The sequence below is a fragment of the Acinonyx jubatus genome, chromosome B1 (genome assembly GCF_027475565.1).
Source record: "Acinonyx jubatus isolate Ajub_Pintada_27869175 chromosome B1, VMU_Ajub_asm_v1.0, whole genome shotgun sequence".
Lineage (NCBI taxonomy): Eukaryota > Metazoa > Chordata > Mammalia > Carnivora > Felidae > Acinonyx > Acinonyx jubatus.
This window is the reverse complement of record NC_069382.1, coordinates 77,393,457-77,409,079: the sequence shown is the minus strand read 5'-3', so window position 1 is coordinate 77,409,079 and position 15,623 is coordinate 77,393,457. Positions and strand designations below refer to the sequence as shown.

Here is a 15,623-nt window from a genome sequence, read left to right as displayed (position 1 = left end):
GGAGTTCCCAGGGAAGCTGGAGCTCCAGCCCCTTATTCTTGGGCATATTTGCAGAACAGAACTGGATGGATCTGAACTATGCAGACATAGAAAGAGAAGTAGCTTTAGTTTCAAAGTGGACTGTGTCCCAGAATGAAAATAAATCAGAAGGAAATCCTGGTGGTCTATCAGCGGGTTATGGTTTATTTGCCTGAAAACTGGCCCACGTATGTGGGGCTGAGTTACTCCAATTAGCTAGACACTTTTGTGGTGAAGGGCTGTGGAAAAAGTGACTTCACTCAAAGAGGAATCCTCCAGCCTTCTACGTTCCGCGTTTGTGAATGGGCACTGAGCACGGCTTCACAGGGACACTTAGACCAAGGAGGAGACCTGCCGCCAGAGCTTGCATTCATCTCTTGTTTCAACGCACCTTTCTCGACGACACACTTAGGAAAGAAAAAGCTCAGAAAACTCTCCTCTACCAGAATCTTCTGCCCATGATTATCCTGACATTCCCTCCTAACTGCCCCATAAAGAATTCCTTTTTCCAGCCATCACTGCCATCTGTAACTCCTACTTTCCTGAATTCAACTTTTCTAGATCTCCATTTCTAAGATTCTCTCTCTTCACCTGAGTTGTAAGCTGGGTCAGAGTTAAATAAGAATTATCTCTTACAATCAATTTTCAAGGTTAGCATCTTGGGGTCTAGCTTAATCAGAGGCCAGAATTTTTCTTGTACTTCATTATGAGTAGGATTGAAATCTAAGATGGTTTTCTGAGAGCAAGATCCTTGCTGTTCCTGGTGTTCACGCAGGCTTTCCTTCTAGGACCGTGGCTGGGTTTTGGCCCTCCAGGTTGTGTATCATCTGCTTGATAGTTGTTGATCAACTATTGTGACCCATCATCTATAAAATCAAGGCAAAATCAGTGCCTCTTAGTAGAATATTTCTGCCTCTGCAAGGCAGCCTGGAGCAGTTAATATTTAATGGGGACTGTGAATGTGGCCGACGGGTCCAGGCTCTGATAGGTGCTGTTCAGGTACGTTATGGTAGATGGGAGTGCCGTGAAAGTAAGAAGACCAGTTGAGGAAAACAGCTGCTGATGTGAGCTCTTTTTCATCTTCTCCATCTTTCTACCCCAGCCTATAATGTGTGCAAACGATACTAAATGTATTTCATAAAATGGTCCTCTGTGAATGAATAAATCATGCAATCCATTTAAAAAATGCTTTTTAGTTTTGGTTTAAAGTCATCCCTGCAGTCACTGCAGAGGCCTGATTCTTATATAACATCCTCCCTAATCTTCACAGGGAGATGGAAGTTTCTCTATGTCTGGGATTTTAATAAATTGAACTATTAGGTTGTAATCTATGACGCCAGCTCAGAAGACAAGGTCCCTTTAGAGTTGTTTAATTTATTATGCACTAAGTGGTGACTAGCAGTGTCTTAAAGAGGCTTAGGTGTCTGGGAAGTGAGAGGTTGGCCACTTTGGGGCTGGTGTACTGCTCTGAATTGTTCCTGAGGTTATCCTTGATTTACAACTGTGTTCCTTAGACATTAGGAAGTCATTGTGGCCACAACTGAGGCTTTCATCTTTCATTGGAACTGATTTTATTGTATTTTCTTGTGGGGGAAACACCCCTCTCTATGTATTATCATGATTTAGTTTAAGCATTTTTGGTTAAAAGCAAAAACAAAAAATTTAAAGACAGGACCCCTGAATAATCTCAGGGTAAATTATAAATATAATTTTGGATTTAATTTGATTGTATAATCAAATGATGCCATATAATTATTAATGGAGTGGTTTGTTTTTTTTCAATCTTCTGTGTATTTGTTTGGAAGTTCATGTTATTTTTTTTTTTCTTCCCTAGGTGACAGTCCTAACCTTCCTAAGGAGGACACTCCTACCAGTAATCTAGATTCACTTTCCTCCCCATCTCCCACGACTGCAGCTGTCCACGGGCCTTCTGGACCAGACAAAAACCACCTTCTCACAGATGGGGGCAGCTTTGGGGACTGGGCATCCCCTGTGTAAGTAGCTGTGTGTCTCTTTGGTGCTGAGGGAAGGAGGACTGGGACCTTCATTTTGAAGTTTATGTGCTGCATCGGTACTGAAGTGTTGGGTCTGAGGACCTCTGTTCTCTAATCAGTGGGACCACCTGAGGAAGCAGGACACATGAAAAAGGCCTTTCTTGACAGCTTCTCTGAGTTCCCCATGTGGAAAAGTGGATAGGAGCTGTTTCAAATCTGTTTTGAGTTTAATTTGTGGCAGTTTTGGCTTACACAGAGGAAATTTGTTATTGTCCTGCTCAGATACTCGGGATGTCCTCTCACCAGCAGCGTAAACTTTTAGACCTAGGATAGTGTGTGCATTGTGATCAATAGACTCTTGAAACTGTCAGTAGAATGATATTTTAGTTGTTTGAATTTTCAAGAGCTTTATGCCAGTGTTCTCTGTTTTCTCCATAACATGCTGCATACTTGACAACTGGTGAATGAAATATCTGATTTTGTCATCTCAGTTTGGCTTAGTACCAGGCGTGTGCAGATCAGCTCAGGTATATTAGGACAAATATACCAAAACAAACAATACCATGGTCCTGGTTTGACTACATGGTTTGTCTTTCTGCGTTGACCAAGCTGTGGAATAAATGCGGATTGGTGGTGGGATGGGACATCAAAAGAGTGTCAAATTACAAACAAATGCTCAGAGAACAAAAACAAAAAAAGAATCCCACTAATAATTACATGCCATTACTTGATTAGTCAATCACATTACATCCGAAAATACATTTTACAATTCAGCCTTGAGAGTATTTGGGCGTCTTGTCTTCAAAGTTAAAAAACATTTTTTTTTTTTTTAAATCAAAGTTGCCTAAAATAAGTCAGAGATAATGATGTCATCTGACCCTAGCTAGGCATTCTTGGGACTTTAAATGGAATCGGAAAGTGTTCCTCACATTACTCGGCTTTTTATAGTTACTGCTGGATTCACATGAAATCATTATGAACTTATTAAGTATTAAAAGGCTGGGAGACATTTGGTATGCTAAAATTTTGGGGTGACCTAAAGACTTTGAAAATGTAACTGAAAGTCCATGTGGAACTCAAAATATGGAAGCATTCTCCAGATGAGATTTATCCCCCCCCCCCCAAGATTGTAACACATATATATTTAAATGCCGAAGACTGTGTATTGTGGACTTAAATTGCAAAGTACTCGAACATGCTTGTCATTTTTACTATTTTTTTTTTCCAGAATAAAAATACTCTTTTCACTTTAGTGCTCCAAGCACCAGTGAAAGTGGTTACATAGGAACCTAGAATCTAATCCTGGGCACTCTGGGGGTAGAATTTGCATGGGTGCGTGTGGGTGCATGTGCATGTGTTTAAGCAAAAACCAGATTTCTAGTTATTTCTTTCAGTAAGTGTGTATCATAGTGGAGAATAGTTTAGTTAGTCCTACTTCTTCCGGAGTGGTTCTGTGGGAAAGTGACATTATAAGCCGTGATATAGCCAATGCTCAATTCATAGCACGTTCATGCCTGAAACATGAAGAGCTTGATATTTTTGGTCATAAATCAAACGAGGAGTGAATTCCCCAGCTTCCTATTCATACAAATTTTAAAATGTCATGGAAAGCACTCCGACACTGAGAGGCCAAAAAAGCAGGGGAGAAAATAAGTAGCTGAAACAAGTCTGGAAAGATTTGTGTTATAATTTGGACTTCCTCCTACTTCAAGAATTTGGTTCTTTCTGTGTAGTGGATAAAATGTATGTATATTTCTCTGAATTATATAGAGTGTTCCTTGTGTGTCTTTTGAGGGATTTTCTTCTAAGCATATTTCAGTCCAGATTGATCATGAAGCAAGGAATGCATCTCAAGCTTGAGCACACATCAGGATCACCTGGGGGGCTTGTGAAGCCCCCACTGCCGGCCCCTTCCCAGAGTGACCCTGAGGTTTGAGGGCCAATCTCTGAGCATGCATTTCTAGCAGAATGCCAGGTGATACAGACAAATGTCCCCCTGGTTCCAGGCATGTGTGGTTGTAAACAGCTTCCCTGAGGAGTGCAATCAGGATAAGTGATACCTCTTCTTCACTTTATTTTCTTTTACGTCGTCTGGGATGGTGTGTTCCTGTCTTCAGGTCCCCCTCTGTGGCTCCCCCATACTTTCATTCTCTTTGCCTGAAATATCTCCCCCCTTCTTTGCTCAAGGCAATCTGACTTATCTTTAGGGTCTAATTTAGTTTCCACTCTAAAGAAGCTTTCTCTAGCTCTGTAGTCTACAGGAAGATTCTAAATATCTTTCTCTGTCTATACCCAATAATGGACATTGGGAAAATACTGCCTTCTAGTATTAGGTAATATTTACCTTTTAGTGTTAGTTGATATTTAAGTGGTATATGTGTATGTGTATGCGTATCTATATACTCACAACAGTGTCTCTGCCTGCCTGCCCATTTATGTATTTTAGTTGGTGCAGGCTATAATAACAAAAATACTGCGAGAGCTTATTTATTTACTTCTTTTTAATGACAGAAATTTATTTCCCACAGTTCTAAAAGTTAGATTTCCAAGATCAAGGTGTCTGCATGGCCGGGTTCTGGTGAGAGCCTGCTTCCAGTTTGTGGAGTGCTTGCTGGCTTTGTGACTCTTCTTATAAGGACACTAATTCCATTCATGAGGATTCTACTCTCAGTACATCACTGAATTCTACTTACTTTCCAAAGACCCCACTTCCTAATAGCATCACATGTGAGGAGGTAGGATTTTAACATACGAATTTTGGAAAGACACAAACATTCAGTCCACAGTACTATCTTTCCCTCATTCCAAGATAGATTATAAAAATTATTGATGATAGAAATTGAGTTTTATATTCTTCGAACTTTTTAGTGATCTTAACGTAGTTATTAAAGTAAGAAATAGAACATTATGCATTTATAAAAATGGTCTCCTTTTGGAAATCTTTCTTTCTGTATATCACTGAATGTCTGTAAGTAACTGTGTTTCATTTCTGCTCCATCTTCCTTCTTCCTTGTAGAGATTAACAGCTCTTCCTCCAGGAATTTCACAGAATTAATCTCACCATTTTCTCTTTAGAGCATTTTTCTTTGTTTCCTTACCATTTGTAAATTTGTTTCTCATTGTGTGGTGTTTTTGTTTTTGTTTTTTTTCCAATCCATGATCTCTGCACACAAACTATACAGTATTGAATAGAATAGGCTCTGAGTAAATACTGATTAAGACTCCTTTTAATGAAACTAAAATTGCTGTGGGGTCATTAAACCTCTACCGAGGGCTTTAAAAAAGGAGGCAATGCCTGGACTGCCTGGTTTTAATCCAGGGTAGTGATTCTATATTACAAAACATACACTTGCCTAATCTCATGTCCTGAAAAATCGACAACTGTATATGGATCACATAGGACCCCGGTAGCTTGGCTGGAAAGAAATGCCATGACCCTAGCCACCGGAAAGCACATTTGCAGAGGGAAAGCTACAGCAGCAGAGATTCTGATCGGGGCAGTGTGTAAATACAGCAGTAGCCTCTGACAGGTAGAAAACAATACAGCAGAATTGGATTTCTTGGGTTTCTGCTGATGTTTATGACTTGTGGGTATTATTCATTGCAGTCAATCAATCTGGAGCTATTACTTACCTGTACACTCAGTAAGGTGATGGGTGACTTCATTGCCAGTGAAGAATTGCTAGCTCAGTCTCCTTGGGGGACATTACATCATAGGTCAAGGTATTTCAGATGTTCCGAAGTCGTTTTTTTTTTTCCAATAAAGTAGTTTTCTCTAAACAGATTTTCTTCCATTGTAAATGATGGAACAGGTTCTTGACAAGTAATCCTTTTAGGTTCCCAGCCCCAAAAGAAATTCTCTTGTAAGAAATAGCAGCCATTGCTATCTGCTTCCCCCAAGATTTCAAATGAAAAGGAACAAACTCCTTTTGTGCCCGCACTTTCCCACCTTCAAGATGGCGGCATCATAGAATAGTTTTTTGTAGCTGGGAATGTTGGTATCCCAAGGTATGGTTCACTGTGTGCTCTGGCAGGCCAGGCGGGCAGTAGATCCTTCTGTCCCATCTGATTAGAGGCTTGGCTTAGTTTATGCTGAATATTAAGAAAGTCCTAACCCATCTTTCCCAGTTGCTGCCCAGAGCTCCTCTTGTGCAACAGATTCATGCCTACCCAGACTTGATGCTGGTTGCTTGAAATCATCTGACAGTAGATTCCTACTCTCATTTACAGCCTTGGGCTGCATGTCGTCTGTAGGCTTAGTGTTGCACTCACTGGTAACCATTTGTATTCTTATCAATGAAATCACTTGCTTCGTTTGAGTTGTGCAAATAGAGGTCCCATAGACAACTACTTGGCATTTTAAATTACTTGACTGTTGGTTCCATGATTGCTTTTTGGAAGTTGATGAAAACATTTGGTGGGCGATCTCACAGTACTTTTGAAGTTTGATTTGTGCCTTGGTGTACCATGACAAACCATGAGTGATTTGTCTGAAGTTTGGAAAACTAATCACCTTAAAACAACTTTTAACAGATGTCTGTGAAATTTGGCATACACCTAGAAACTCTAAGATCGCGGTCATAGGTAAGCTTTGTCTCCACCTCCTCTTCCTCTCATTTTCTTCCCATTTACTGTCTTTTCCACCCCTTCAGGGAGGGCTACTTCAGCCCCATCACTTCTTGATTTTACAGCTCCCAACCCTTCTTGGGCCAGGGGCAGTCAGTTCACCCTAGAAATTGGTATCTCATGTTTTTCCCTCTCTTGAAATGATCATTGTTTAAAAAGAAAATAAGGAATTTATCTTTTAAAACTTTTTTCCCCCACATCTGTTTTTTTTTTTCCCCTGACTTGACTAAAATGAACACAGAGTACTTTTGTAGCAAAGGGAAGAAAGCTCTGTAAATTTAAAAAGATCTGGCAAAGGACAAATTGCCCATCATAGGAATTTCCAGCATTGTTAGTGGTTAATGGGGAGATTGTATCCTAATAAGTGCATTGCTTTCCTCTGCTTACCTGTAGGCTGGCCCTGGTAATAGAACATGGTAGGTTACATTGACTGAGATCTCTAGGATAGCTAGTGCCTTCATATGGAAGGGTGTCCTTTTTGGTGCCACGTAGTGTGAGGAGTGAACTGGAAGCCAGGCCCCCTCCCACTCCCCCCTCTCCCCTCTCCTTACCAAAGTGACTAGCAAAGTCCCCGGGTGGATTCAGAAAGATTGAAGCCTAAGATAAGATGGCTCAAGTGAAGGCAGAATGGAGCCAAATGAGCAGGGGGAGCATGTGGCCTTGCCTTGAGCCCACAGCAGACTTTTAAATTATGCTCAGGGGCACCTGGGTGGCTCAGTTGGTTGAGCGTCCGGCTTCGGCTCAGGTCATGATCTCACAGTTTGTGAGTTTGAGCCCCAAGTCGGGCTCTGTGCTGACAGCTTGGAGACTGGAGCCTGCTTTGGATTCTGTGTCTCCCTCTCTCTCTGCCCCTCCCCTCCTTGTGTTCTCTCTCTCTCTCTCTCTCTCTCTCTCTCTCTCTCAAAAATAAACATTTAAAATAATTAAAAAAAAAATAAAGGCCCTTTTCTCAGAGGCTTCTACAAAAGAGGTTCCTACACTGAGAGGAAGAGGAGGTCCAAGCTGAGTCCCCTTGGAATAAACACAGTAACCAGGAGTAATAAGACAACTTCAGGCCAACCCCTAAGGCTTCCCCAGGACTACAGAGGCTATTTCCCTGAGCTATTTAGTAAGGAGCTTATGTAACTGATGAACCAGGAAGTCAGGTCAACTTAAACTAAGAATATCAAATTAGGTTCTCAGAGGGAAGGAAAATCCAAACAGGCGGCCACCTGGAGCTCCAAGGGGAACGGGAACTGGGTTTTAGTATATGTGATACCTTGAAACCTTGCAGCAACCCAGAGGGGCAGATGCTGTTATTCCCTTTCAACAGATAATCCTGCTAGGTCTTGATTTGTTTAAATAATTTATATAAAGTCTCCAAGGTTCTAAGAGCAGAATGAGGATATGAAAGCCCATCCTAACTCTAAAATCAATGCTTTACCAGCCTAAACTCTCTTCCAATTTACAGAGAACTCAGGACGTCCCTGACTACACTTTGATATTAAGGCACAGGCAACCAATCCATGCACAGAAAATGATAAAGTATAACAACAAAAACCAATGAAATAATAATGAGAGGAATTCATTGTTTTCTCTGAGTGTTAAGCAGAACAAAAGCTATAACAAAATTCAGACATGTGTCTTCATTTTGGAAAGTCAACTTTTCATTATGGGGCTTTAAAGTTAATGTGAGCAATCAACATTATCAACTGAAAATGAAACCTTTGGATTTCAGTACCTATAAGTGACAGCACAAAGGAAGACGTGAATTAGGCCACATGCAAATCCGAGTACACAATACAAATACCAAAAATATCCTAGGAAGACACACGGATATGTATGGAAGGATGTGAGCACGTTAGGCAGTTGGTATGGCATCGTTTCTGTACAGACTTGGAGAGAAGATTCAAGGAAATATCTGGGACAAAAATTGTACCCCCAAAAATGAATGTGAGCAGACATTTATGGCTGGTGGTCAAGTATGTGGGTCCTGTGATTAGCTTCAAGACCTTTACTGAAGTTAAAGAGACAACTGGATATCACATTACTCGTTAAAAAATTATGAATGCTACTCTGTTGCAGACTTTCAGATTTCCAAGCCTCTCAGTTCTGTTGGTGGGAAGGGATGCCCTCCTCCCCAAATCTCGGCAAAAGGTGTGGCATGATGAACATGCAGCAATCAGATTCAAGTGTTTATTCCCCACAGATAATCCTAAACCATAGCCACCTGACCTAATGTGGGATCAGTGCTCCCTCTTCAAAACAAGGGCACAGCCACTGTTATCTCACTGGGTTTCAGATCCAGGGGAAACCCACACTTCAAACAATGCTCGCATATGCAACGAGGTCATTTCAATCCTTACAGTAAGTCTAAGGGCACCATGATCACTGGGGCAGACAGCTCAGGGACAAACTCTACCTCTGTCCCTTATTAGTCTTGTGGCTTGGGGCAATTTTCCTACCTCTGTATGCTTTGGTTTCACTATCTTTAAAAATGAAGATATATCTACCTGACTGGGTTAATATAAGGATTAAGATGAAATACCATTTTATAAAGTGGCTAAAACAAAGTCTGGTGGTCCCCAGTAATTAATGCTCCTTTGTCCTCCTGGGAAATTCAAGAGAATAAGTACCCAATCAAGCCTTCTCTACAGCCTCTAAGCACCAGGCACTGATGAAAAAAAAGCTTCTACTCCCTCTAAGTCCCCAATCCCCCAAAAGAGAGTCCAGAAAGGAGCCAACTTCTGAGCATAATTAAAAATTTTTTTTGTAGTGTTTTTATTTATTTTTGAAGGAGAGAGACAGAGCATGAGCGGGGGAGGAGCCCTAACACGAGTCTCAAACTCATGATCTGAGCTGAAGTCAGACACCCAACCGACTGAGGCACCCAGGCGCTCTGTAAAGGGCCTTTGCGTATTGCATGACCAAGGCATGGGGCACCTGCTGGGACCCAGTCATTCTGTAGATTATTTTGAGCACTATGGGTAGCTCTCCCATTACAACACATTACTCATAAAAACAGCTTGTAAGTAACTGAAGGATTTTTCTTAGCAGAGTAATGTTGTACCCCTTTGGAGCTGCGCTTGGTAGCTCCCATTTCATATGTTCGGGCTTCACATTGGGTGGCAGCTGTTTTCCACGTAAGAATTGAGCTGGCAGAAACATTTTTGTCCGTTATCCTGCAGGACCTCAGTGCCGAGACCTCTAATGCCCCATGATTTTCTGAAATGAAGCTTCAGTTCCTTTTCTGTTCAGCTATCAAGCTAAAGTTCAACCTTCTTACCTGATTCCAGTGATCATCCGGAAGAAAGAAAAATGGGATTCAAGGAACACTATTCGAGCAAAAGGATAGTTAGAGATGTAATTCTAAGACAGTTCTTTTATAGTAAATCCCAAGAAAATGATCGCCCCTGGAGTGACCTTTGCAAGCTGTATGATGACCAGGTGGTGGTGTTCTTTCTCCTTAAGGAGGGAACTCTCCAGAAGCCTTAGTATCCCACAGTGGGGAGGACTGAGTGTTCAGTGTGGCCGTGTCTAACTTCAAAAGGCTTTGTCTTATCTATGCTCCAGTGATTTCCTGTGGTGCTCTTTCTCCTCTGCCTGCCCACACCCCTCCTGCAAAAAACTTTCTACTCAAGGCTGATCAAGCTAATTGCTTTTGTGTGCTGGCTTGATGTGTTGTTGTCTCCCCCGTGCATGGGAGGCGATCATGAGCAGTTCCTCAGGAGAGCTGCTGCTGCGGGCAAGCCCTGGGCCTTCGCAGAGCGGCTTCTGGAGCACACCTGGGAGCCCATGCCACACAGCCAGTGGCGATGGAGGCGGCAGGGAGCGGGGGCTTCTCAAGCCCGGGGAGTTTGCCATCACTGTTTCCATCTCCCCTAGCTGTCCACTCCAAAGTGGATTCTCACGTGGCTCAGCTAATGCAGGGGTTAGCACACTGTGGCCCACTTCTACTGGTTTTCATACATAAAGTTTTACTGGAACACAGCCACCCCGGCACTTACGTTTTGTCTGTCACTGCTTTTGCACAGCGGTGATGGCAGAGTTGAGAGACCCAACTGTATGGCCTGCAGACACTAAAGTGTTTACTCTCTGGCTCTTTACAGAAAAAGTTTGTTGACTTTTATCTAATCTATAAATAAAACAAATCGTTTTGGGGAAAAAAAACAGAACTTTTCTTAAAACCCAGTTTCTGGCACCTGGGTGGCTCAGTTGTTAAGCATCTGACTTTGGCTTAGGTCATGATCTCATGGTTAATGAGTTCGAGTCCCACATCATGTGAGCATGAGCCCCCTCCAGGTAAGCCCTGCCTCTGTCTCTCTCTCAAAAAAAAAAAAAAAAAAAAAGAAAAAGAAAAAAACACCCCAGTTGTATCAAGTGAGATTAACTGCCTTAAGATGGGCAGTGCAGGTGATTTTTAAATGTAACCCTTACTAATTTTTTCTTGTCACTTAACCAAGCAAAAGGTTTCCTTATGGTTTTTGGATGTCTTCAAAGTGTGATCCTAATTTCAAAAGGTCTTTAGTGTTTGACTGAATCAAGAGTTTATTTGGGGTTCTTTTTTATTTTTTACAACCTATTGTTAAAAATAAAAATTTTAGGGGCACCTGGGTGGCTCAGTCGGTTAAGCATCCTACTTCGGCTCAGGTCATGATCTCACAGTTCATGAGTCTGAGCCCTACATTGTGCTTTGTGTTGACAATGTGGAGCCCGCTTCAGATCCTCTGTCTCCCCCTCTCTGTCTCCACCTCTCCTGCTTGTGCTGTCTCTCAAAAATAAATAAACCTTTAAAATAAAATAAAAATTTTATTTTGAAATAATTTTAGATTTACAGAAAAGCTACACGGAGTTCCTCTAGACCCTTCACCCAGCTTCCCTTACTGTTACATCTTACGCAGAGCCACGGTAGTTTTATTAAGAATAAGAAATTCAGGGGCGCCTGGGGGGCTCAGTCGGTTAAGCGGCCGACTTCGGCTCAGGTCATGATCTCACAGTCCGTGAGTTCGAGCCCCGCGTCGGGCTCTGTGCTGACGGCTCAGAGCCTGGAGCCTGTTTCGGATTCTGTGTGTCCCTCTCTCTGACCCTCCCCTGTTCATGCTCTGTCTCTCCCTGTCTCAAAAATAAAAATAAAAATGTTAAAAAAAAATTTAAAAAAAATAAGAAATTCACATTGGTACAATTCTGTTAACTGTAGACTTTCTTTGGATTTCACTAGTTTTTCCACTCATGCCCTTTTCTTCCAGGGTCTGTTCCAGGATACCATATTGCATTCAGCAACTTCTTTTTTTAAATGATGACATCCACTTAATATCTGTGGGTTTTTTCTCTTTGATATAGTTTATACATTGTCTTCAGGCAAAGAAAATGATTTGTTAGTGATGATGGAACCCTGAAAAGCACAGGTGAGATCTGCCTGCAAACTACCTGATGCTGGTAATACAGGCTTCACTTCCTGAGTGTTCACTTGCTCCTGGCCCTGCGCAGTACTTCCCACCTAGCATCCCACTCAAGTCTTTTGGCCACTTCACCTGTTAATGATTCCTTTCTTTTCAGTGAAGGAAGCTGAGACCAGGGAGTGTGACACTCATGCAAGCTTTAGTTTTGGGTGACCCTCAGCCAAGGCTAACAGTGCCACCGTGCAGCAGCCTCCAACAGGCATTCTGAAGTCATTCTCTTGCTCCTGGCCACGGCCTCTAGCGAGTGAGAAGTGTCGTCTGTGTTTACAGAAAAAGGAGAAAGCATAAGGAGATTAGCCACAGCTGGCTTTGGAACCCAGGTCCCTCTTTGGAATGGTGGCACTCACTGCACTTGCAGTTGGTGTAATCACAGTCCTTCACACGGTCCTGCCCCCTGAGTAGGTCTGACTCCCCTCCTTCTCCATTCTTCTCCTTGTATTCTGTTCCAGCCACCCAGAAGAATGTGAGGGTGTGAGCTCCATGCAGTCTAGTCAAAACGGAGTTTAGCAGCAACATGACCTGTTTTAAAAAAATTTTTTAAATGAATTTATTTAATTAGAGAAAGAGAGCGCATGCACAGGGGAGAGGGGCAGAGAGAGAGAGAGAATCTTAATCACACTCCGTGCTCAGCGTGGAGCCTGACATGTGGCTCAGTCCCACTACCCTGGGATCATGAGCTGAGCCAAAATTAAGAGTTGGATGCTCAACCGACTGAGCCACCCAGGTGACCCAACCTTTTTTTTTTTTTTTTTTTTTAATGTTTAGTTAGAGTGCACGAGCAGGGGAGGGGTAGCAGGAGAGAGAGAGAGAGAGAGAGAGAAGACAAAGAATCCCAAGCAGGCTCTAACTTGGGCCCTGATCCCACAAACCATGAGGTCCTGGCCTGAGCTGAAATTAAGAGTTGGACCTCCAACCGACTGAGCCACCCAGGTGCCCAGAGCACCAACATGACCTTGAGTAAATCCCTTTTAGCCTTCTGAGATGGTCTTCTCATACGTCTCATGTGGAATGGAAGCATACCTTGCAGTAAGTGAATCAGCATATGCAGATTGTGCCTAGCAGGAGCCTGGGTGTGGACAGGTGATGATATTGACACTGGCAGCATCAGCTCAGGGCAGACGCCGCCTCGTCCAGAAAGCCTTCCCAGTGCCCACGTGATGGTTAGATGCTTCCTCCTCCGTTCTCCCAAAGGACCCTGGGCAACTCTCCGCATGGCATTCGTCACACTGTGTTATGATTATCAGCTTGTCATTCTCTACTCACTTGACTGGGCACTCATGGAGAGCAGATGTCACAGTCCCCTGGGTGTCCCCAGGGCCTAGCATGGGGCCTGACAGGTAGTTCTCAGACCGTGAATGATGAGTGAACAAGGTCCATGTCCAGCTCTCCTAATGGGCAGTGAAGGCCTCCTTGCCCAGCACTGGATAATGGTGACTCTCTTGTCATAGGCGCTTGCATTTCTCACTGCTGTCCCCCTCAGTATGCTCATTTGGAACCAAAAACTTACTGGCTGTGGAATTCTCCCTCTCTGGCACTTAAGGAATAATGATGGCATTTATTTGAACAGAGATTTCCCATAATATACCGATCTACAATATTTCCTTCTGTCTTTATTAACATTTTCAAACACTTTTGCCCAGGACAGCTGTTCTAGACTTATGCTGTACGTTTCCCAGGCTGGAATGAAAGATCATTTCACTAATGTGTTAGCTTCTGCTCGGAGACCTTGCAAATGAGGTTTTAAAATCTTTCATTCTGACACAAACTTCTGATGTGATTCTGACATCATATAATCATAGTCAAATATCTTGGTACTTGGGGGATTTAATCACTTCACACAAGCAATCGTTTCTTGATATGTGTTCTCCCTTTTCTATGGCCTCTGTCACTGCTCCAAGAGCCTGGAATCAGTCACTTGTATCTCCCACGCTGCCCAAAGCCTGACCTGTCTATGTTATGCAAGAAATGTTCATTAGATACAGACGTTCTCTGGTGACTGGTGCAGCTGTTGTCGAATTTTAACAGTTAAGGTCCTGACTCCCCTCCCCCATTTCTGAAATGCTTGTGTTCTGCTGCTGCCAAAAAGTTTTTAATATGCATGGAGCGTAGAGTCTGGTATTGGAAAAGATCGGGGTCACAGTTTGAATCAGAAGCGGCACATACTGCTGATTTGTTGCAGTTTATAAATATAAACTGTAAAGTGGATACATACACAGCTACTGTCATAATGTTATGTTTTTGAGGGTTTATTCCTCCTCACTGTGAAAGCTGCAGGGCCTTTCCCTGCAATACAGACTCCAAAGCAACAGTGTGGCTCTTTCTCTCTCCCTCTCTCTCTCTCTCTCTCTCTCTCTCTCTCTCTAATGGAAAGAAGGCTCTCGTCCCTTTCACAGATGCACATTCTACTCTCTGCTATGTCTTCCAACCCTCCACCCGCCCCACCAGGGCACAGACTTCTCTGTTGCCTTAGGGATAGCCAGATAGACTTTCAGCCTAAGTAGTTTCAGGAATGAGGTTCTGAGTGAGCAGTATGAAACCTTTATGTGTCTTTAGTGAAACACTCTTGTTGCCATTTGTTCCTTTTCTTTGAGAAGGAAACATTCCTCCTCAGAGGAAGGTGGGGATATTGGCTCCTGTGCACTGAAAACGGAGAAGAGTTTTACTTTTGGAAGAAGGTTCTTTCAGTTTAGTGCATGAAATGGGGAAGATAGCAAACAGACAGATATTAGTACTTCTCTTTAATTTATTTCTGTTTTGGTAAATGTGGTTTCTGAGCTTTTCAGGAAGAGTTGACTTCGGCCTCCATTTCTGCAAACCACAAGTTGGCTCTCAGGAAATATGTGGCATTTAGGTACTTTTTTGAAATTGGTAGCAGCTCATCATTAAATAAAATTGGTGGTTTGTGATCAGGCCAGTCTTACTCATCAAAAATTTGTAAAGGGGCAGCAGGAAAAAGAATATAATTTTTTTTTAATGCTTAACTCAAAATATTTCGTTATGTTTTAGCAGGTACGAAGCTTTTTATTCTTAGATTACCCATCATTTTTGGTTTAACCCAAAAGACTTTTTTTTTTTTTTAACTAGGATTCTCCTCTGAACCACAGACTTTAAAAAAAAAAAAAAAAAAAAAAGGGAGGGGATGAGTGTTTTCTCAACTCTCCCAAGGATGATAATGTCAAGAACTTTAAAGTCTGAAATCGTACTCTGCTTACAAGCTACCAAATTTGTCTGCTGTGATTTCATGGATTTTGGCAGAAGACACAGGACTCGTGGTGAAAAGACTACTAATTACAGCGGTAGCAATGCTCACAGTATCAGCTCTTTGACCTTCAGTTAACAAAGGGTGGTGCCCCACGGGTGGAAGATACCTGCATAGAGTGTTCTAAGAGAGGACGGGGGTCAGTTGGTTAAGTGTCTGCCTCTTCATTTTGCCACAGGTCACGATCTTAGGGTACTGAGATTGAGCCCTGTGTGGCACTCTGTGCTGAGTGTGGAGCCTACTTGGGATTCTCTCTCTTCCCCTGCCCCTTCCCCATGCATGCGTGCT

General features: G+C 42.5%; 1 protein-coding gene across 3 annotated transcripts in view; it reads left to right on the top strand.

Annotated features, from left to right (window-relative positions):
* ARHGAP10 (Rho GTPase activating protein 10) overlaps window positions 1-15,623 on the top strand; it is a 319,834-nt gene that overhangs the window by 288,955 nt on the left and 15,256 nt on the right. For all 3 annotated transcript variants that reach the window (XM_053216887.1, XM_053216886.1, XM_027066965.2), the window contains one exon: window positions 1,853-2,012. In XM_053216887.1, the coding sequence (XP_053072862.1) occupies window positions 1,853-2,012 (160 nt within the window). The remainder of the gene's footprint in view (window positions 1-1,852; window positions 2,013-15,623) is intronic.